The sequence below is a fragment of the Oncorhynchus gorbuscha genome, linkage group LG06 (genome assembly GCF_021184085.1).
Source record: "Oncorhynchus gorbuscha isolate QuinsamMale2020 ecotype Even-year linkage group LG06, OgorEven_v1.0, whole genome shotgun sequence".
Taxonomy (NCBI): domain Eukaryota; kingdom Metazoa; phylum Chordata; class Actinopteri; order Salmoniformes; family Salmonidae; genus Oncorhynchus; species Oncorhynchus gorbuscha.
Window position 1 is genome coordinate 23,553,374 of NC_060178.1, and position 21,606 is coordinate 23,574,979.

Sequence of the window (21,606 nt, forward strand, 5' to 3'; positions counted from 1 at the left end):
ATATCGTATGGTTTAATTACCCCCGGAAAAGTCATAAAACGGCACAGGTAACTCTAGAATGCCTTAACCTGGACGCCTGCTCTTTTCCTCCCGTTCTTGTTTACTTTCTGTAGTCTGGACATGGTTCCTGTAGTACGGCGTCCAAGGCAAATGCAGCGGGGAACGTTAATATTTATCAGCCATATGGAAGGAAGGAGCTCTTATAAACACTATTTCTCCTCCAGCTCTGCTTTGCTCTGAAGAGTCTGCAGCTGGGATGATGGAGAAGGTGTCAGAGAAGGCCCTGGACGGATGGGCCAAGACAGACAGACACAGACAGAGAAATACAAACAGACAGTGATGATACAGAGACAGACATACTATGATTAAGACAGAGACAGACGGACAGACAGATATGAAAGCAGAGGCAGACAGAGCTGAGCCAATAAACTGACAGAAAGAAGACGATGGCAGAGTACAGTTTTCCCATAGGCCTCACCAGTACTATGCTCTATGGCTAAATCTATAAGGTGCTATGCATATTTATCAGCCAATTTAACACTTCATAAGTAAAGTGTTAGCAGAAGATGATGTCAGAAGGTGACTGTGGGATATTTTGATATCTGCTTCTCTGAGAGCTGCTTCAGGCGCCTGGGAGAGAACCTAGAGGAAACATAGTTCTCCATGGCCTGGCGCTCGCGTCTGTACTCCTGGGTTACTGCCCGGTTACGGCCGCGCTGCTGTCATGTTTCTCATCAGCTCACACTACCTGTCAGCCCTCACACACACACAGACACAGACACAGACACATAGTCACACACACCGGCCTGTCAGCTGAAGGAATGCAGACAGACAGACAGATGGCCAACAGGTGACTTGGCACTATCCTGTTCACCAGGCACCCAGGTGAGGTCATCACAGGCCATACACCAAATCTTATACACCAGTTATATACCTCCAACTCCACCCTACACAGACTCTACATCAGAGTCAATACCTCCAACTCCACCTTACACCAGCCCTACATCAGAGTCTATACCTCCAAATCTACCATAAACCAGCCCTACATCAGTCTATACCTCCAACTCCACCTTACACAAGCCCTACATCAGAGTCAATACCTCCAAACCTACCATAAACCAGCCCTACATCAGTCTATACCTCCAACTCTACCCTACACCAGCCCTACATCAGAGTCTATACCTCCAACTCCACCCTACACCAGTCCTACATCAGTCTATACCTCCAACTCCACCTTACACCAGCCCTACATCAGAGTCTATACTTCCAACTCCACCCTACACCAGCCCTACATCAGAGTCTATACCTCCAACTCCACCCTACACCAGCCCTACATCAGAGTCTATACCTCCAAACCTACCATAAACCAGACCTACATCAGTCTATACCTCTAACTCCACCCTACACCAGCCCTACATCAGAGTCTATACCTCCAACTCCACCCTACACCAGCCCTACATCAGAGTCTATACTTCCAACTCCACCCTACACCAGCCCTACATCAGAGTCTATACCTCCAACTCCACCCTACACCAGCCCTACATCAGAGTCTATACCTCCAAACCTACCATAAACCAGCCCTACATCAGTCTATACCTTCAACTCCACCCTACACCAACCCTACATCAGAGTCTATACCTCCAACTCCACCCTACACCAACCCTACATCAGAGTCTATACCTCCAACTCCACCCTACACCAGCCCTACATCAGAGTCTACCTACCTATACCTCCAACTCCACCCTACAACAGCCCTACATCAGAGTCTATACCTCCAACTCCACCTTACAACAGCCCTACATCAGAGTCTATACCTCCAACTCCACCCTACACCAACCCTACATCAGAGTCTATACCTCCAACTCCACCTTACAACAGCCCTACATCAGAGTCTATACCTCCAACTCCACCCTACACCAGCCCTACATCAGAGTCTATACCTCCAACTCCACCCTACACCAGCCCTGCATCAGAGTGATGTAGAATGGGAAAAAAATTAGCGATGTTATCGGACACATTTTTAGCAGTACCTCCTCAAAGTGTTCTATATATTCCCATTGCCTACAAGCCCAGTAACAAATTCTTATTTTCAATGACGGCCTATGAACAGTGGGTTAACTGCCTGTTCAGGGGCAGAACGACAGACTGGCTGGGAGGACTGGTTTGGTTCACTTGTATCTGTGGTTCACGTGGGTTTCAGGATACCAATGAAAACACACAGTTTAATAATGGAAGGATGTATCTTCAGATTCATCAAGGGTTATTTCCTCCACCGGTTCACTGGAATGCTGGTCATAGATGTATTTATTACATGAAAATCAACTCATTACTTCTAATACACATACAGTGTGTACACTTGTGAACACACAGCTATAGTACACTTACTGTATAATCATGTACACACACACACACACACACACACACACACACACACACACACACACACACACACACACACACACACACACACACACACACACACACACACACACACACACACACACACACTGTACACACACACATACTGTACACACACATACTGTACACACACATACTGTACACACACATACTGTGCACACTCTATCTCTGCACAGCTGGTTATTGCTGCAGTGGCCTTGTCCAAACATTGGGTAGAAGGAGCGAGGGAGTGAAAAATGCTCAGAGGAAGGAACCAGGCGATCAGCATCAATCATGCAGTATGGTGCACAGCACTAAGCACACACCCAGGAGACTGCACCACCCATTTACACACATACACACACTCCCCTCTCCCCCAGGACACACTGCAACATTCAGGAAACATTAGCAGCATTAGTGTGGAATGATAATTGAAACAAACATCTCATGGTTTCTTCATTTCTGGATTTGGGAGGGAACTGCTGTTGTGTGTGTGTTCATGCATGTGTGTATTTTACATGTGTTTCTACATGCCAGAGATCTGGGAACAATTGAAGACTATTATTGTCCTGCACTTTCTCCAGTTTTCAAACACAAGTTTTCAAACACAAGATTGAGAGCATTTTGCTCAGCGTAAACACACATTAACATGGGTACAAACACTAACCAGACACAAACCTGATATCTCTTTCTCACTCGCTGCCCCCCCCCATACACACAGACCCACACACAAACACACACACAGACCCAGACACAGACCCACACACAAACACACAACCAGACATTCAGACACTGTGCAGATGTAGATGTAACTGTATCCATGAGCATTCCTTGCCTCCACTGAGATGTTGGGTATAAGCTCCTCTCCTCTCCTCTCCTCTCCTCTCCCTCCCTCCTCTCCTCCTCTCTCCTCTCCTCTCCTCTCCTCTCCTCTCCTCTCCTCTCCCTCTCCTCTCCTCTCCTCTCCTCTCCTCTCCTCTCCTCTCCTCTCCTCTCCTCTCCTCTCTCTCCTCCTCTCCTCTCTCCCCTCTTCTCCTCTCCTCCTCCTCTCTCTCCCCTCTCCTCTCCTCCTCCTCTCCTCTCCTCTCCTCTCTCTCTCCTCCTCCTCCTCTCCTCTCCTCTCCCTCTCCTCTCCTCTCCTCTCCTCTCCTCTCCTCTCTTCTCCTCTCTTCTCCTCTCCTCTCCTCTCCTCTCTACGCCCCATTAGTCTTTACTGGTGGCTGGGGAGAGCTAACGGTGGGCTGAGGTGCAGGGCAGCACTGTGAACATGGCCTCCAGCCTTCATCTGTCTCCTGTCCTCTGGCTGCCAAACCCCACCTCTGACTGGGCCATAAAGACAGGTAATCCATCATTTACTACTGTCGCCGTCATCCACCCTGCAGCCACTTCCAGCTCCCTATGTCAAGTAACTAAGCTTCAGTGTTTGTGAAAGACGAACACACAGTTTCTGTGTGCACAACAGAGTACCAGAGATGGGGTCCCATAGAGGTGCCCATAGGCACAGATCTAGGTTGAGCTTACCCTCCCTAAATCCTAACCTAACCCTTTCGTTCCAGTTCTCTGCTGCCTGTGACTGGAACGAATTGCAAAAATCGCTGAAGTTGGAGACTTTTATCTCCTTCACCAACTTCAAACATCTGCTATCTGAGCAGCTAACCGATTGCTGCAGCTGTACATAGTCTATCGGTAAATAGCCCACCCAATTTTACCTACCTCATCCTCATACTGTTTATATTTATTTACTTTTCTGCTCTTTTGCACACCAATATCTCTACCTGTACATGACCATCTGATCATTTATCACTCCAGTGTTAATCTGCAAAATTGTAATTATTCGCCTACCTCCTCATGCCTTTTGCACACAATGTATATAGACTCTCTTTTTTTCCTACTGTGTTATTGACTTGTTAATTGTTTACTCCATGTGTAACTCTGTGTTGTCTGTTCACACTGCTATGCTTTATCTTGGCCAGGTCGCAGTTGCAAATGAGAACTTGTTCTCAACTAGCCTACCTGGTTAAATAAAGGTGTTCTCAACTAGCCTACCTGGTTAAATAAAGGTGTTCTCAACTAGCCTACCTGGTTAAATAAAGGCGTTCTCAACTAGCCTACCTGGTTAAATAAAGGTGTTCACAACTAGCCTACCTGGTTAAATAAAGGTGTTCTCAACTAGCCTACCTGGTTAAATAAAGGCGTTCTCAACTAGCCTACCTGGTTAAATAAAGGTGTTCTCAACTAGCCTACCTGGTTAAATAAAGGTGAAATAAAGAAAGAAAATAAAGGGATAAAATGTGAAACTGACCTTAGATGAGCGTTATGTGGTTAACTGGACTCATAACCTTACATTCCTCCCCACTCACCTGCACCAAAAGCAAAGAAGAAGGTCTGGGAGGGGTTTCGCTGGATGAGGGCAGAGATGCGGCGTGCCATTCGCTCATTGCGTTTGTATATGAGCTCCTGGCGGAAGTAGTTGTCAATCTGAAGTGCCGTGGTCTTCTCATGGGCCGGCAGGGAACTGTTGATGAAGTGAGGGAGCTGAGAGAGGGGGGAGAAGGAAGGGGAAAGAGAGAATGGAAGAGAGGGAAGGGAAAGAGAAGGACAGAGTGGGAGAACGAGGGAAGAGGAAAGAGAGGACAGAGTGAGAGAACCAGGGAAGAGGAAAGAGACAAGGACAGAGTGGGAGAACCAGGGAAGAGGAAAGAGACAAGGACAGAGTCGGAGAGGGAGGGTGTTAGTGACATCCTGGCACACACAAGTGTCTGTGTGAGACCTGGCAGGAGAAAGTGTTCCTGACATTTGTGCCAGCGTGTGTTGCATGACAGCCTGATGGAAAATGACCACCAGAGACAGACAGAGAGAGACAGAGAGAGAGACAATGACACAGCTCTACTCTGCTGATGTGTGTGTGTTTGCATGCCTGCTTGCATGTGTGTGTGTGAATGTGTGTTTAATTGGGGTTTGATTGATTTACAGCAGACAGCTTCCTGGATGTAGTCAGCTCTTGGCCAGCTCAGAGGGATAGGCAGTCCATTAATCTGCAGAGATGATCAGGGGTCCAGGAGGAGCAGGAGGGGAGGGAGGCCTTGTGTTTAGAGGGGGGCCTCAAGGGCCACGGTTACAGAGGCCCTGCTCTATTATAAAGCTGCTCTGAAAGACACACACACACACACACACACACACACACACACACACACACACACACACACACACACACACACACACACACACACACACACACACACACACACACACACACACACACACACACACACACACACACACACCGGGGGCCAGGAGGCAGCAGAGCAGACTGCCTCTGAGCCCCATCCCTGTGCTGTTCTCTGGGAGTATCCTGTTCACTTCCTTCCAGCTCTGGGGTCAAAGCATTTGTTAGGAGAAAGTTCCTCTCCACTTCCTGACCAGGGCTACTCCCCCCAGTGGAGATGGAGGGAGTGAGGGGGGAGGAGGGAGGGTAATGACAGGAAGGGGTTATCAGGAGAGAGGTCAGAGAGAACAGGGCTGTGCGTGGGCTGTGCGAGAGAGAGAGAGAGAGAGAGAGAGAGAGAGAGAGAGAGAGAGAGAGAGAGAGAGAGAGAGAGAGAGAGAGAGAGAGAGAGAGAGAGAGAGAGAGAGAGAGAGAGAGAGAGAGAGAGAGAGAGAGGCGAGAGAGAGAGAGAGTATATCATGTCTCTTGGGGCTTTAAAGACTGATTGCCCAGAGGGCCTTGAAAAGTACTGTATGATGTACTGTACTGTATGTTCTGGACACCTGTAGCTGCTGTGTCTTATTGAGCTGCAGCACTAAAAGTCATGAGGAGGACTGGAGAGCTGAAAGCCAAGGGAGCATGGAAAGCTCCTAATCACGTACATGTGTGTGTTTCTGTGATGGGTTGCGCTGAGACATAGATGGGTCAGCTGTCGTACTCCTGTTAGCATGCAGTCTCTATCTCACACACTCCCCCAAAACACTCTCATCCCTCTCTCCCATCTCACACTCTCTTAATCTCCTCTCTCTGTCTCTCTCTCACCAATAATATCTCTGTCTGTCTCTCTCTGTCACAACTCTCTCTCTCTTAATCTCCTCTCTTTGTCTCTCTCGCTCTCTCTTGTAGTGTATGCTGGGAGTTTTTTGGAGTTTGAGTGTTTGGTGTGGAGGGCTCTGTCCTAACAATTTTTTTATTCTGTCCTTGGTCTTTTCTTTACATTTATTTTTCTATAGTGGAGGGTTAATGCACTATTTGTTTTAGCGGTATCCACAGATTTTTTCAAAGTTAGGGTGGAAGAGGACAGAGTTAGTTTCCTGGGGTTTGGAAGGTGTTGGTGTGTGCGATGGCTTCTCAGCCTAGCGCGGAGGAGACGCTGTCGATAGGGCATGGATTCAGGCGTGTTCCTTAGAATGGAGTTAAAGTGGACGAGGTTTTGCTTGCAGTCGGTGAACAGGTAGGAGCTGAACTTATACATTCTGCTTCTAGGATGAACAAAGCTGTGGTTGTCTTCATGAAAAGAGCCAATTTGGCTGGTAGGCTAATTGCTTGCGGAATATTTAGAAGGGGTGTTGGTGCAAATTTCACCTCTTTCTACCCCTTCGACCAGGTTGGTAGTTGCAAATTTGCCTCCATTTATTACAGATGATCAAATCAGGAAAGAGCTGAGTCGTTTCGGTAAGTTTGCTAGTGGTTTTTAAGCACGTTGTTTTGTTCCGGAGGGAAGTGTTTTTTTGTGTTTTTTTGACCTTTATTTAACTAGGCAAGTCAGTTAAGAACAAATTCTTATTTTCAATGATGGCCTAGAAACAGTGGGTTAACTGCCTGTTCAGGGGCAGAACAATAGATTTGTACCTTGTCAGCTCAGGGATTTGAACTTGCAACCTTCCTGTTATGAGTACAACACTCTAACCACTAGGCTACCCTGCTGCCCCAAGTGTTTATGTTTCTGAAAAACAATGAACAACAACTAAATGTGCATTTTAAAGTGAGGCATGGTGAGGGGCTCTACGCAGGGTTTGACAGCACAGATAGCCTACGGTGTTTTGAGTGTGGGGATTTGGGGAATAAAAGCTTTGCGTGCCCACATAAAGGCAGCAGACAAGGTGAGGGCACAAGCGCCAGTGGGGGAAATCGAGGTCAACATGCAGGGGGCAATGAGATGCAGAGGCTGGGCCTAGTCATGCTATGGATGGTGGTGTAGATGAGACTGGGTCTAGTCATGCTAGAGATGGTGGTGTAGATGAGGCTGGGTCTAGTCATGCTATGAATGGTGGTGTAGATGAGGCTGGGTCTAGTCATGCTATGGATGGTGGTGTAGATGAGGCTGGGTCTAGTCATGCTATGGATGGTGGTGTAGATGAGGCTGGGTCTAGTCATGCTATGGATGGTGGTGTAGATGAGGCTGGGTCTAGTCATGCTATGGATGGTGGTGTAGATGAGACTGGGTCTAGTCATGCTATGGATGGCGGTGTAGATGAGGCTGGGTCTAGTCATGCTATGGATGGTGGTGTAGATGAGGCTGGGTCTAGTCATGCTATGGATGGTGGTGTAGATGAGACTGGGTCTAGTCATGCTATGGATGGCGGTGTAGATGAGGCTGGGTCTAGTCAGGTTATGCTAGTGGATAAGGAAAGTATAGTGGGGAAGTGTAAGAGACTATGGGGGGGGGGTGTCAAGCAGAAAAGGAAAAGGGGTGTGGTCAAAAGCACCATGGAATCTTTTCCTGGTGCTGGGGAGGAGGCCCTGACCAGAGAGGAAGGGGCAGGTGGTCAGGATGGGAGATGGAGAGGAGGAAAGTGAATCTGAGGAAGAGGACGATGAGGAGTTATTTATCCAAGAAAGTTTGTAAGATCCGTACAACATGCTATGAAAAATGAGGGGCATGGTGTCCTCTCACCCAGGAAACGGTTTAGGTTGAGGAAGTGGGTCACAACCGTGCGTAAGGGTCGACCTTCAGACACTTTAGATGTATAGTTTCTTTCTGGCACTGAGGCTTTTTGAGCTTTGCTATTAGTCTCTTTCTTTGCTGGCTTTTCTCCCACTTCTTATGGAGAGTTCGGTAGGCTCGCTCAATATAAATGGCGCCAGAGATGCGGGAAAGAGGAGTGTGTTGGGTGAGTATGTAAAACAAAAAAAGGTACGGGTGTTGTTTCTGCAGGAGACACATAGTGATGTGTTGAATGAAGTCAATTGGGGGCTCTGGTGGAAAGGGGCAAGTGTGTTGAGCCATGGGACAAATGTTAATGCAGGGGTGGCAATCCTTTTTGTACCGGGTCTGTCTGTAAAAATGTTCTCCTCAAAGGAGGTGTGTAGGGGTAGGATGCTTGTTGTAAAAGCAGAAATGAAAAACATGGGTTTTGTCTTTATAAATGTGTATACGCCTAACACAGGGAGAGAGAGTGGGAGTTTGGGAGTTTTAGACAGGAACTCTCACAGGTAGTGCCTGAAGAGACGGTGGTGGTCAGAGGGGACTGGAACTGTACAATGGATTTTAACGAAAGACAGAAATGGGGAAAAGCCTCATTCAGTGTCAGTGTGAGTGTTAAGGGACATCATTAATCAGTTCGACTGGGTGGATGTTTGGAGAACTAAACATCCCAACACCAGACAGTATACATGGGTGAAGGTCTTTGGGGCTAGGGTGAGTGCAGCCCAACACCAGACAGTATACATGGGTGAAGGTCTTTGGGGCTAGGGTGAGTGCAGCCCAACACCAGACAGTATACATGGGTGAAGGTCTTTGGGGCTAGGGTGAGTGCAGCCCAACACAAGACAGTATACATGGGTGAAGGTCTTTGGGCCTAGGTTGAGTGCAGCCCAACACCAGACAGTATACATGGGTGAAGGTCTTTGGGGCTAGGGTGAGTGCAGCCCAACACCAGACAGTATACATGGGTGAAGGTCTTTGGGGCTAGGGTGAGTGCAGCCCAACACCAGACAGTATACATGGGTGAAGGTCTTTGGGGCTAGGGTGAGTGCAGCCCAACACCAGACAGTATACATGGGTGAAGGTCTTTGGGGCTAGGGTGAGTGCAGCCCAACACCAGACAGTATACATGGGTGAAGGTATTTTGGGCTAGGGTGAGTGCATCCCAACACAAGACAGTATACATGGGTGAAGGTCTTTGGGGCTAGGGTGAGTGCAGCCCAACACCAGACAGTATACATGGGTGAAGGTCTTTGGGGCTAGGGTGAGTGCATCCCAACACAAGACAGTATACATGGGTGAAGGTCTTTGGGGCTAGGGTGAGTGCAGCCCGGCTTGATCGATTTTACAAGTCCAGGAATCGGTGCAATAGGCTGTTGGGCGCTTCCATTCTCCCGGTGGGGTTTTCAGAACACCACATAACCATGGCTCGGCTGTTCATTTCACCAGGGCCTCGGCAGGAATCCTATTGGAAGTTTAATGTAAAGCTCTTACAAGATGCCACTTTTTGCTCAGGTTTCCAGACCTTTTGGGAAAGGTGGGAGCAGTGAAGAGAGGAGTATGAGTCTCTGAGTCAATGGTGGGATGTGGGGAAAGTCCAAATTCTGCTTTTCTGTCAACAATATACAGCTCTCTCATCCTCAGAGGCTAGGAGAGTATTGGGGGAACTGGACCGTTGATTTAGTGAGATGGATGTAGAGATGGTGGGGCAAGGCAATGTAGGCCTCGAGGCTAATTTAGCTGAATTACGTAGGGACTTGGGCAGTATTTTCCGGGTTAAAGCAAAGGGAGCACTTGTAAGAGCTAGGTTCTCCATGCTCAAGGAGATGGAGGCTCTCAGCTCCTTCTTCTTTGGTTTGGAAAGACGGTGAAGCGGTGAAGACAAGGGTATGCATTGTCTACGGCTGTCTGATGGGCGGGTGACCTCTGTGGTGGGGGAGATGGGGGAAAGGACTGTGGTGTTTTATACTGAGTTGTATAGGGCAGAAATGTGTGACCCTATGTGTGCTCAGGTCTTGTTTACAAGATTCCCTAAGCTATATCTGGCACAGAGGGATGAAATGGACATTCCTCTGTTGTCCCATGAACTGGCAGAGTCCGTAACCCAGATGTCCCCCGGTTGTGTAACGGGGGTCGATGGACTCCCAGTGGAGTTTTATAAACAATTCTGGGGAATAATAGGACAGGACTTCTGTTGCGTGTTGCGTGAATGCGTCGGGGTAGGAGAGTTGCTGATTAGCTGCCGTCGGGCGGCTCTGACTCTCCTGCCCAGAAAAGGGGACTTGTATGAACTTAAGAACTGGAGGCCTGTGGCATTACTCTGTGCGGACTACAATATATTTGTCAAGGTCCTCTCTAACAGACTGAAGCCCCATTTAGACTCAATAGTACATAATAACCAAACATATTATGTACCGGGACGCTCAATCACGGACAACTTGTTCTTAATCAGGGGCGTGTTGAACTTGTCGAGAGGTTCTAATGTGAACTTCGGACTGGTCTTTTGATAGAGTGAACCATGAGTATCTGTTTAATGTGATGTCTGTGTTTGGGTTTGGGAAGAGTTCTTTGACCTGTGTGAAGCTGTTGTATGCTGGGGCGTCATGTATGGTCAAGGTGGGAGGGGGGCTCAGTAGGCCAGTCTAGGTGAGGCAGGGCATTAGACAAGGATGTCCTTTATCTCGGCCGTTATATACACTAGCCATTGAGACTTTTTGGGGACTGCTACGCAAGAGACTGCAGGGAGTGTGCTGGACAGGCATGTATGTGGTGACAGGCATAGCAGTGTCAGTATATGCAGATGACGTTTCTGTGATGGTCAGGATATGCAGGCACTAGAGACCAGTCTGAAGGTGTACGAGGGAGCTTCATCAGATAAGGTAAACTGGGGCAAGAGAAAAGCTCTGTTATGTGGGGCATGGGGGGATAAGGCCCCTCCTCTGCTTCCAGGGGGTTTGTAGTGGGGTTGTGAAGGGCTTAAAGTGTTGGGGGTGTACCTGGGCTGGGAGAAGTGGGTCAGGAAGAACTGGGAGGGTCTGTTACAGGCAGTGGTGTCAAGACTGGCCAGGTGGAAGTGGCTCCTGTCCCAAGTGTCATATAGAGGGAGGGTGCTGATAATCAACAACCTGGTGGCATCTTCCCTGTGGCATAAACTGTCTGTCCTCAACACCCCCGCCGGTCTGCTCGCAGAACTGCAACGCAAGCTGGTGAACTTTTTCTGATCGGGCCATCACTGGCTGAGGGTGGCAGTGTTGTACATGACCGTTCACGAAGGAGTACAGGGCTTGGTGGAACTGGAGAGCAGGGTGGCTGCTTTCCAGCGAAAGGCGGTGCAGAGACTGCTGAACCACACTGATGTCGGCTGGAGGGAACCAGCATGCGCACTGCTGAGGAGAGCTGGCGGATTAGGTTTGGACCGGCAGCTGTTCCTCATGTAGCTGGAGAGGCTGAGTACAGCAGGTCTCTCAGATTTTTACTCTGCAGTGCTGAGGGCCTGGCAGCTGCTAAGGCCCACACGAGAAGGAGGTGTGGAGCCTGGGCTGTGGTTGTGGGAGGAGCCTATTTTCCACAACCCAGCCATCCCTTTGAGATCGTTTCAGTCGGCCACCCTGCAGAGGCAACTGATGTCAGTGGGTTTACAAAGGCTGGGAGACCTGCGACTGCTGGGAGAGGAGGGGTGGAAAACCCCGGAAGTCCTGGCACAACAAACAGGAATAACGTCTCTTAGGCTGCTGGAGAGATTCCTGGAGGAGGTCCAGGAGGCACTGTCTGAGCCGGTAAGGGGGATGTTTGAGCGGCCAAAGGGGGAGGGGCCACCAATGTTCCCGCCACTGCAGGTGACTGCAGAGACTGGAGACTGGCAAGGGGTCTGGAGGACTTGTTAGATTTTAACACTCCGAGCCTGGGGGAGTTTGAAGGGGTGGGAGGTAAAGCCCTCTACAACCTCTGTGTTAAGGTTAGGAACATTAGGAGCCTAACAGGAGTGAATGTATGGTGGGTTTTAAATGGAGGGGGCTCTACAAACCCCCAGTACCAAAGAGGTCAGGGGACCTCCGGTGGAGGGTTCTTCATGGAACCCTGGCCTCTAACAGCTGGTTGGCAGGGGTTGAACCGGGAATCGGGCAGGGTTGTCCATTCTGTGTAATAAAAGAAACTGTGATTCGTGTGTTTTCTGTGTACGCCAGGTTAATGCCATGAATGTCTCTGTTGGAATGACTGTGTGAGAGGTTGGGGGTGGTTTTTACTGTTGGGATGTTTATAATGGGGTACAAGTACTTTAATAAGTAGAAGGCCAAATGTGTTTTGTTCCATCTTCTGTTTGATCAGGCGAAGTTGTCTATTTGGCTCACAAGGAGGAACAGGGTCAAAGGTGGGTGAGATAACAGACCCTTTACTATTGTTTAATGGGATGGTCTCTGCGCGCCTTAGGGTTGAGTTTGACTTCTATAGAATGATAAAAAGTGTGGAGATGTTTCAGGAGATGTGGTGTGTTGGGGGGGCTGTCTGTATAGCTGGGGGAAGATGTTTTGGATATACGGTTGTAGAAGTGGTGTGTTTTTTGGAGACTTGTGATGTATCATGTGGTATCATGTGGTACATGGAAAGGTGAGTATGGTACATGTATGCAGTACAGGATATATTTAGGTGTTTTATTTTTAAGGGGGTGGGGAGTTTTAAATGAAATTAGAAAGGTTCATTAAAGAAAGACAAAGTCAAAGTCTCTCTCTCTATCAATCTGTCTACTCTCTCTCAAGATCTATATTATTATTATATTATCTGGTTTTCATGGCACGTAGTAATGTGGTTAAACACATGATTATTGGTGTATATGACATTGTGTGTAACCAAGGACATGAACCATATTTACTTTTTGATACAGCTCTGATCTCTCCTATATCATGTATCTTTACAACTCTCCTTCCTCTTTCTAAATATCTTTTCCCCTCATACCCCCCCCCACTCTCTTGTGACTCTCTTCTTTCTCAATTTTGCTCTCTCTTTCCTCTTTCAATCTCTCTCTTTCTTGTTATATTCTCTCTCTCTCTGTCTCGCTCTCTGTCTCTCTCTCTCTTTCTCTCGGTCTCTTTCTCTCTGTTTCTCTCTCTCTCTAGGACTGGTGGGTCCTGTGGTACTAGAGTGTGAGTGTCTAGGCTAGAGAAGGAGAAGCAGAGAGGATGGGGGCGGGGGACCGGGGGGGGTGGGGGTAAAGAAAAAGGGAGGGAGCCCCATCGGTTCTCTGATGAATGAGGAGCGTTTAATGAAAACAGAGAAGAAAGAGGTGGCCAGTTGGAGGGGGGGGGGTGAACCACATGCAGATAACTTATCACAGGAAAGCCCATTAGCTGCAGTCTATCCTGACCGCTCAGGAAATGTGAAATGACAGGGAAACATTTCCTCCCTTCCTCACTCCTGGTTGCAGCTCTGACCAGGGCCTTCGTCTGCATTCTCTCTTTGAACGTCCTAATTGCTCTACACCCTCTGGTGGATTGGACTGCTCTGCTACGGCTGAGGCGGAGGAATGAGTAGGGCCCTCCGTGTTGAAATCCATTAACCTCTCCCGCCTGCGGCCCATCAGGCCCCCAGTAGATGAAGACTGAGTTGGGAGAGCATGGGGCTGGGGATTACTGTCCATTTATCAGGGAACACCTGCTACTCCGGTAGAAAGTTCATAAGGCCTGCCATAGATCAGCACAGCCAGGCACCGCCATCAACCATTAGATGGTTATAGCATGTGGTATGGAATGTTGATGTGTTATTATTAGATAAAGACCCCAGGCTCACTGGTCTGATTTAGCGGAGGGACTCAGGAGACAACTGTAGGAGACATGGTCTTTAGGGGCCAAGGATACAGAAGAGAATGTCTTATTCTATCATTTGTCTGGCCGTAATAATACACCTGTGAAGGTAAAGTGATGTAATATTCTGAAATTATCCTAATTAGACGTTGCTGATGTCGTGATCACAGATGATCATGTGTGTGCCATCAGTCTGACAACATACATAATGGTACGGTGTTCATGAATGTTGAAATATGACCATACCATAATTGGTATGTCAATACAGGATTTATAGTACATGGTGTGTGACGACTATAGTGTGTGTGGTCATAGTAAGTCACTCCTCTAAGTCTGGGCTTGATTGTTAGTCCAATCGGGTGTGTTAGTGCTGGGTAGAAACAAAAGCCTGCATCTTCAGGACCAGGATGGAATAACATGGCTTTAGCGCCTTTCCGTCTTCCAGCAATGGTGGATGTACCTGTGAGGTGTCGTGGTTGAAGATGATGGAGCTGAGGTCTCCACAGTTGTAGTGTGTGATGAGGTCCTCGGTGGTGTAGGAGCCCTGCAGACTGCCTGCTCTTACACTCTCATGCTGCAGCAGGGTCTGGTTCAGGGCAAACAGCACCTGCAGAGGGAGGAACTGTTAGGGACTTGGCAGTGTGAACAATGACAGCATAACAGCACACTGTTAAAGTCTCATTTTGTTGTGGCTCACACTAACACAGGCATACTGTAGTGGAATTGTATGATGGATAGTTTATAGAAGTTTCTTTCCATTAGTCTCCTAACGTTGCCCATCATGTGCAGACTGGCTAAAACAGACCACAAGAGGCATGGCAGAGCTCCATTTTCTCCACTTCTCCTCTCCCAGGGAAAAATAAGGGAGAATGGAAAAGAGGAAGACTGTCCCTTTAAAAATAGCTCTCTCAGGGCCTCAGCACCATAAATTTACAGCCCCCATTAAAATAAAAAGTAAACCCTCTTTAGAGAGAATTTATGGCGTGCAGCAACCAGCGGGAGCTGCGACACTGCAGCTGTCCCAGACACCAGTGGTTAACAGTCCCAGCTCCCGCCCCCTCAATCCCACGGCCGCATCTGACTGGCCTGTCAGGCCCCAGCCAGCTGTCAATCAGGGCTAAGTGTTCTGACAGGAGCGCTAGGTGGAGGGCGTGGGGAACAGAGTGGTTTACTCAGAGTACAGTAGATTGAGTTTCACACTGTCTCACATTCCGCCCACTAACACATTCATGTCCTATGGTGGTGCGGTCAGTTGATTTGCACTCTTGATTACGTACGTATGACTGCATGTTACATCACCGCTGGTAATTCCTAAACCTAATTGCCTCCACCAGGGTTAGTAAAGGAAAGTGATGGCTATACCGTAAATACTGAAGGTCGACATCCCGACCGCATGATTTGTGTGTAAGCTTAAGGCCTACAGCTGCACAACTGATCTACCCTAAGTCAACACACTGGTTATATGTAATAATTCACAAAATGATGTTATGTTTTTGCAATCACTTATTGAACTCATAAATGCCTTATTGTATTGTCTTCTTGAATGTTGCTTAAACTTTTTGTTACCTTAACAATGAGCTGAGCACAACCTAGTTCTAAACTAATTCTTGTGACTCTCTTCTTTCTCAATTTTGCTTCTCTCTCTCTCTCTCTCTCTCTCTCTCTCTCTCTCTCTCTCTCTCTCTCTCTCTCTCTCTCTCTCTCTCTCTCTCTCTCTCTCTCTTTCTTTCTTGTGTAGTCTGAGGTCATTGTATTTGCTAACCAGTCTTCCAGGCGGTGCCTTAGTAGTGTGCCTCTGTTCTAATGAGGGGAGACAACACTAGAGAGCTGACAGCATGGATGCCTCTCTTTCCCTCTTGCTCCCTCCCTTCTTCCCTCCCTCAGTCCACTCTTCAACCTCTTCTCATATTTCCCATTGCATGCAAGCAACCCCAGGACCTCACCCAGCCTTTCTCACTGCACAGAGAGCGGTGAGCAATCTTATTTATTTTATTAGACGAGTTTCACAGTCTATTTTCAGCCAAGGGCCCAGCGCCGTGCTGTCATCCTGCCAAAGCGGTAATCCCAAAATGGGCCTTGATCAAACCTGCAGCCTTAACGGTTAGTGCTGAGTAATTTCGTTTAAAAAAAAACATTGAATGCATTGTGAAATAATGACATTAAAATGATTTTAGAGCTTTTTAATGGAAGTTCCAAAGCCCAAACTAGTGAACATTCAATTGCCAAAACATTGAAAATATTCACAGTCACAGTTTTTACAGTCCCCAAATCCAGAACAAATTCAAGAAAATGTTCAGTATTATATAGAGCCTGTATTGCATGAAACTTCCTTCCATCTCATATTGCTCAAATAAACAGCAAACCTGGTTTTAAAAAACAGATAAAGCAACACCTCACGACACAACGCCTCTCCCCGATTTGACGTGGATAGTTTGTGTGTATGCATTGATATGTAGGCTACATGTGCCTTTTTAAAAATGTATGTAGTTCTGTCCTTGAGCTGTTCTTGTCTAATGATGTTCTGTATTATGTCATTCTGTGTTATGTTTCATGTATTGTTTGGACCCCAGGAAGAGTAGCTGCTGCTTTTGCAACAGCTAATGGGGATCCTAATAAAATACCAAATATTGTTCCTGCTGTGATGATTCACCATCTTCATCAAATGTTTTTAAAATTTATCTTCCGATAATCACCAATAAGCTTAGGCCTCCCAGTAGCCTATGCAAATTAGGGAGCCAAATTAAGGACTCTCTCATCGATACGATTTGGTAGGCTATACTTACTGACTGACAATGCAATACAATGGACATATAACGGAAGTTACTAATGTAACTATGGCTCTACTAATTCCTGAAGACTGTCAATATGGTTGAAAGCATGGATAACAAGAAAGTAACAAGAAAGTCATGCTAGTGACGTGACAGCATCGGAGGATGTGCCCCCACGGTTCATATAAAACAATACATCAGACCACGCACTCAGAGAATTTTCTCGCCCAAAGATTCCGAGCGACAGGAAAGTACTGACGGTCTACAAGGTATTCGTAGAACCATAGTTACATTCGTAACTTCCGCTCTACTTCATACCTTTCAGAACGTCAGTACGGTGAAAGTATGGATGAGTCATACCGACAAGGTCGCAAGGAATTGCACTACTAATTGATTGATCTGATTATTGCACCTGTGCCACTGGAAGAATGGCAGACCCCATGGTGTGGCAGGATGTGACGTTGACCCTTTCAAATCTTGAGAATATGCAGGGCGACGACCAGGTAGCAGTTGCTCATGTCTCATTCAGGGGGATGCCTCTAGGTGCAGTCCAGGATGTGGCTACACTTCTGATCGAGTGACATATCACACCTTCTAGGACAGGGAGCCCTACACCCTTGTAGGTCTGAGTGATGACATCCACAACCCAGTGTGAAAGCCACTGCTTGGACAATGCAAGGCCTTTTGATTTACCATTGAAACACAGAAACAACTGGTCTGTCTTCCTGTACTGCTCCGAGGCTTGCATGTAGCCTTTGAGAGAACAGACTGGACACAGGAGATTTGCTCGCTCGTCCTCCTCCGCATTCTGGAGAGGAGGGGGGCAGTAGGCCGGCTCGATGGCTTGATTGATGTGAAGGGGTGATAAAACCTTAGGCAAAAAGGCTGGATTGGGCCATAAGGTCACAGCTAGGTCATCTACCTTCCATCGTAGGCAGACAGGACTCATAGAGAGCGTGTGGAGCTCACTCACACGTTTCGCTAAGAGGAAAGCTGTTTCCAGAGAGAACCATTTTATGTCCGGCTCCTCCGTATGCTCGGTAGGGAGGGTTTGTCAAAGCCTTCGAAGCTAGTGTCAGATCCCAGGATGATGCGAGGACACCTCTGAGGTGATGCAGACGGTGGACATCATCTTGCCGATTTTCCATCGCTGCCTAAATGGTTAGCCGATATGGCTGAGGCATACACCTTCAAGGTAGAGGCAGAGCAACCAGAGTCCAATGGGTACAGAGCAGGATACAGTAGGTCCTCGGGCCACGTGTGGGCTAAGGCATACATGCCCAGGAGGGCTCTTGGACTCTGCCAGCAAGAACCAGAGGGGGCAGTGGAATGTTTGCTCTGTGGACCAAAACTTGTAAGATTCCCATTGTTAGGGCAGAGAAATGAGCATCTCGTCATTATATACAGATCTCTAGTTGCAGTCTAATTTCTTTACACGGAGGAGGGAGAGAGAGCATGATGTGGTAACGATGAGTCAAAATCCAACAGCCTAATTATTGTTTACTGACTCATCTGGTTTGCGTATCCCTTTGTCATTCATACATCATGCAACGTGGTTCTACGTCATACCTTTCAGGTCGTCAGTACAGTTGAAAGTATGGATTATATCCCTCGCGCTTCGCGCAGGTCCAGTAATAAGGCAGTCCAGTAGTTAAACAGCCATCACTAGCACATCAGAGGCTGCTGCCAATAGGCATTGACTAGAATTCACTGGCCACTTTAATAACTGGAACACTAGTCCCTTTAATAATGTTTACATGTCTGGCATTACTCATCTTATATGTATATACTGTATTCTATACTTTCTACGGTATCTTAGTCACTTAATAATGTTGACATAACTGACATTACTCATCTCATATGTATACACTATATTCTATACTATTGTACTGTATCTTAGTCTGTTCCGCTCTGACACCGCTCGTCCATTTATGTATATAGTCTTCATTCATTCCTACTTAGATCTGTGTGTATTGGGTATATGTTGTGTCATTTGTTAGATATTACTGCACTGTCGGAACTAGAACCTGCAATAACATCTACTAATCAAGTGTACATGACCAATAAGATTTCATTTGATTTGAATCAACTCCCACAATTCTGCGCTGAACTAGGTTCAGCCCAGCGTCCCACATGGTTCTTGACTTGATTTCTATCCTGAATGACGTGATTTCTCCCTAGAGAAACGTTGCATGGAGTTCACAAAAAAATAACCAACTCAATGGAATTCAAGTAATTGAACCATCGTTGGTCAATTAGTTGTTTAATAACCAAAACCCCCCTGAAACGTTGGTTAATCGCTCAGCACTAATAACTGCAAATATGCTTTCATTCCCCCGCACACCTCATACCTCACCAGGAAATTCCAGGACCCCCTGCCTGGTCCATAATGACAATCCCTCACATATTTATTTCTATATCGCGTGCTTGCTTTATTGTTTTCATTTTTCCTCTGGCTGGCGGGCTGGGGCACAGATGCGCATTGGCGTTGCCCAAGACCTTGACCCACATGGCTCTCTGCCCGCCCAGGGCTTTCTACGGCTGCCAAGAGCAACACCAGACCAGGCCCTGGGCAGAGAGAGGGCTGGGGCTGGGTGCGGGGCGGGGTATGGGCTGGCACAACACAACCTGCCAGCCCCTTTGGACTGCTGGGAGTTTCCTTAAACACAGCTAACTTATATATATATATATATATATATATATATATATATATATATAGAGAGAGAGAGAGTATAGAGAGAGAGAGAGTATAGAGAGAGAGTATAGAGAGAGAGAGAGAGAGAGAGAGAGAGAGAGAGAGAGAGAGAGAGAGAGAGAGAGAGAGAGAGAGAGAGTGAGTGGTCTGGTAAGTCAATATTGTTCTCACACTGTGGAGACTGCACATCTCTGTGCTCTTGCCATAGCGCCTGCACTTTGATGTGTTGAATGAGTGTGTAGGTGTGTGCGTGTGCGAGTGTGTATGTTGACGGACAGAGTGGCTGTCCTACAGATGAAGTGTCTCTCTCTGCCTAAGGGAAAGGCTGAAACAGGCTAGACCACAGAGGCCTGACATAGGCCATCACAGCACTTCACAAAGGTGGAGGGTGATTACGTGATGATCTCATGGAATTGAATACCACACTTTACTTCACACAGGTTACTCATCACAACACCTTCATGAGATCCTAATTAAGTACAGATTGCTTAAAGAACAAAGCTGGAAAGAGCACCGCGCTGACAGTGTTGGAACGCCAGTGAAGCATTCCAACATTTAATATGTGATCAGTGGAAAGAAAGAGCAAGAGAAAAAAACGAGAGAAGGTGCAGAAAAACGGCCATTTATCAACACGTGTACATAGAAGCAATTGACCTTGAAGTGTATTAAACCCTGTCTGTTTGTTAGAATTTGTGTTCCTGGTTTTACGCCTAAGACTTTTATGCTGTTATAACATGTAATGAGTAGGTGCTGGTGACAAGGTGTTGGACAGCTCGCTCATGTCATCTACCTCACTTCCTTTCCTACCTCACTCCATTTCCTCCCTCACTTCCTTGCCTACCTAACTCTTTTTTTCTCTTTCTCTCTCTTTCGCTTAAAAAACAATTGGTTTGTTAACTCTTTATTCTCTCTCTCTCTCTAAATGTAATTGAAGGGCTTCATTGTCATGGGAAACATATGTTAACGTTGCCAAAGCAAGTGAAGTAGATAAGAAACAAAAGTGAAATAAACAATAAAAATGTACAGTAAACATTACACTCACAGAAGTTCCAAAAGAATAAAGACATTTCAAATGTCATATTATGTCTATATACAGTGTTGTAACGATGCGAATAAAGTACAAAAGCGAAAATAAATAAACAAATATGGGTTGTAATTACAATCTCTCTTCCCCTCTCTCTCTATATATATATATATATACACACACAGTATATAACTATTTTTTTCTCCACTGAGGCTGAGGAATGAGGCACCCTTCTACCCTCTCAAAGTACGTAGACGGAACAAAATAAAGAGAGGGAGATAATGAGAGGGAGATAATGTAAAACAAATAAGGGCAAGTCATAATGGAAGCATGTGTTAGGCAGACGTAGCTTTGTCCTCTGTGGGCAGGGTAAGGGGCATCGTTAGTGGAAGTGGGCCGTGGGTCTAAGGAGGTATGACAAGCATGGAGAGACCTACCAGCATCAGGCAGGAGATCTGAGAAGGATCTGAGAAGTCTGCTCTCAGATATTTAATCACCACTGATCAGGGATACATAGAGAAACAGCTTCAGGCATTGTTCCTCTCCACTGCCTGGCTCGCTCTGGGAGCTCATAGAGGTGGTTGTGTTTCACCAGCAGACCCGGCACCCTGACCCAGGAACATGCTCGGCTGGGCTCCTCTGGGAAGGAATGGGGCTTAGCCCAAAGGGGATCGGGTTCAGAGTGTCCTGAGACTCTGGGGGTGAGTGTGGCTGTAATAACATCCAGGGTGAGCTAGGGAAACCAGGATCCAGACATCTCATCATACACACATCCTCCTGAGTGGTTCAACTACGGCAGATACTATAAGATTTGTGCGTGTGGGTGTGTGTGGGTGCGTGTGGGTGTGTGCGTGTCTGGATGTGGAAGAAAACCTGTGCATCGCTGCCTTTGAAAAGACACCGGGGCACAATCCCCTAAATTCCCACAGACTCCTAGTTGATCACAAGACAAAACACAGTAAAACAAAAGTCTAAATTTCCTCTTTTCACTTCCTGTCTTTATCATCTCTGCTTG

At 47.0% G+C, this 21,606-nt stretch overlaps 1 protein-coding gene across 1 annotated transcript in view; it reads right to left on the reverse strand.

The window, feature by feature from the left end:
• The window catches only part of LOC124037718 (metalloprotease TIKI2-like), a 102,517-nt gene that overhangs the window by 23,074 nt on the left and 57,837 nt on the right, over positions 1 to 21,606 (reverse strand). Inside the window, exons 3-4 of the mRNA XM_046352704.1 lie at positions 14,565 to 14,711; positions 4,758 to 4,932 (exon numbers count right to left, since the gene is read on the reverse strand). Coding sequence (XP_046208660.1) covers positions 4,758 to 4,932; positions 14,565 to 14,711 — 322 coding nt within the window. The remainder of the gene's footprint in view (positions 1 to 4,757; positions 4,933 to 14,564; positions 14,712 to 21,606) is intronic.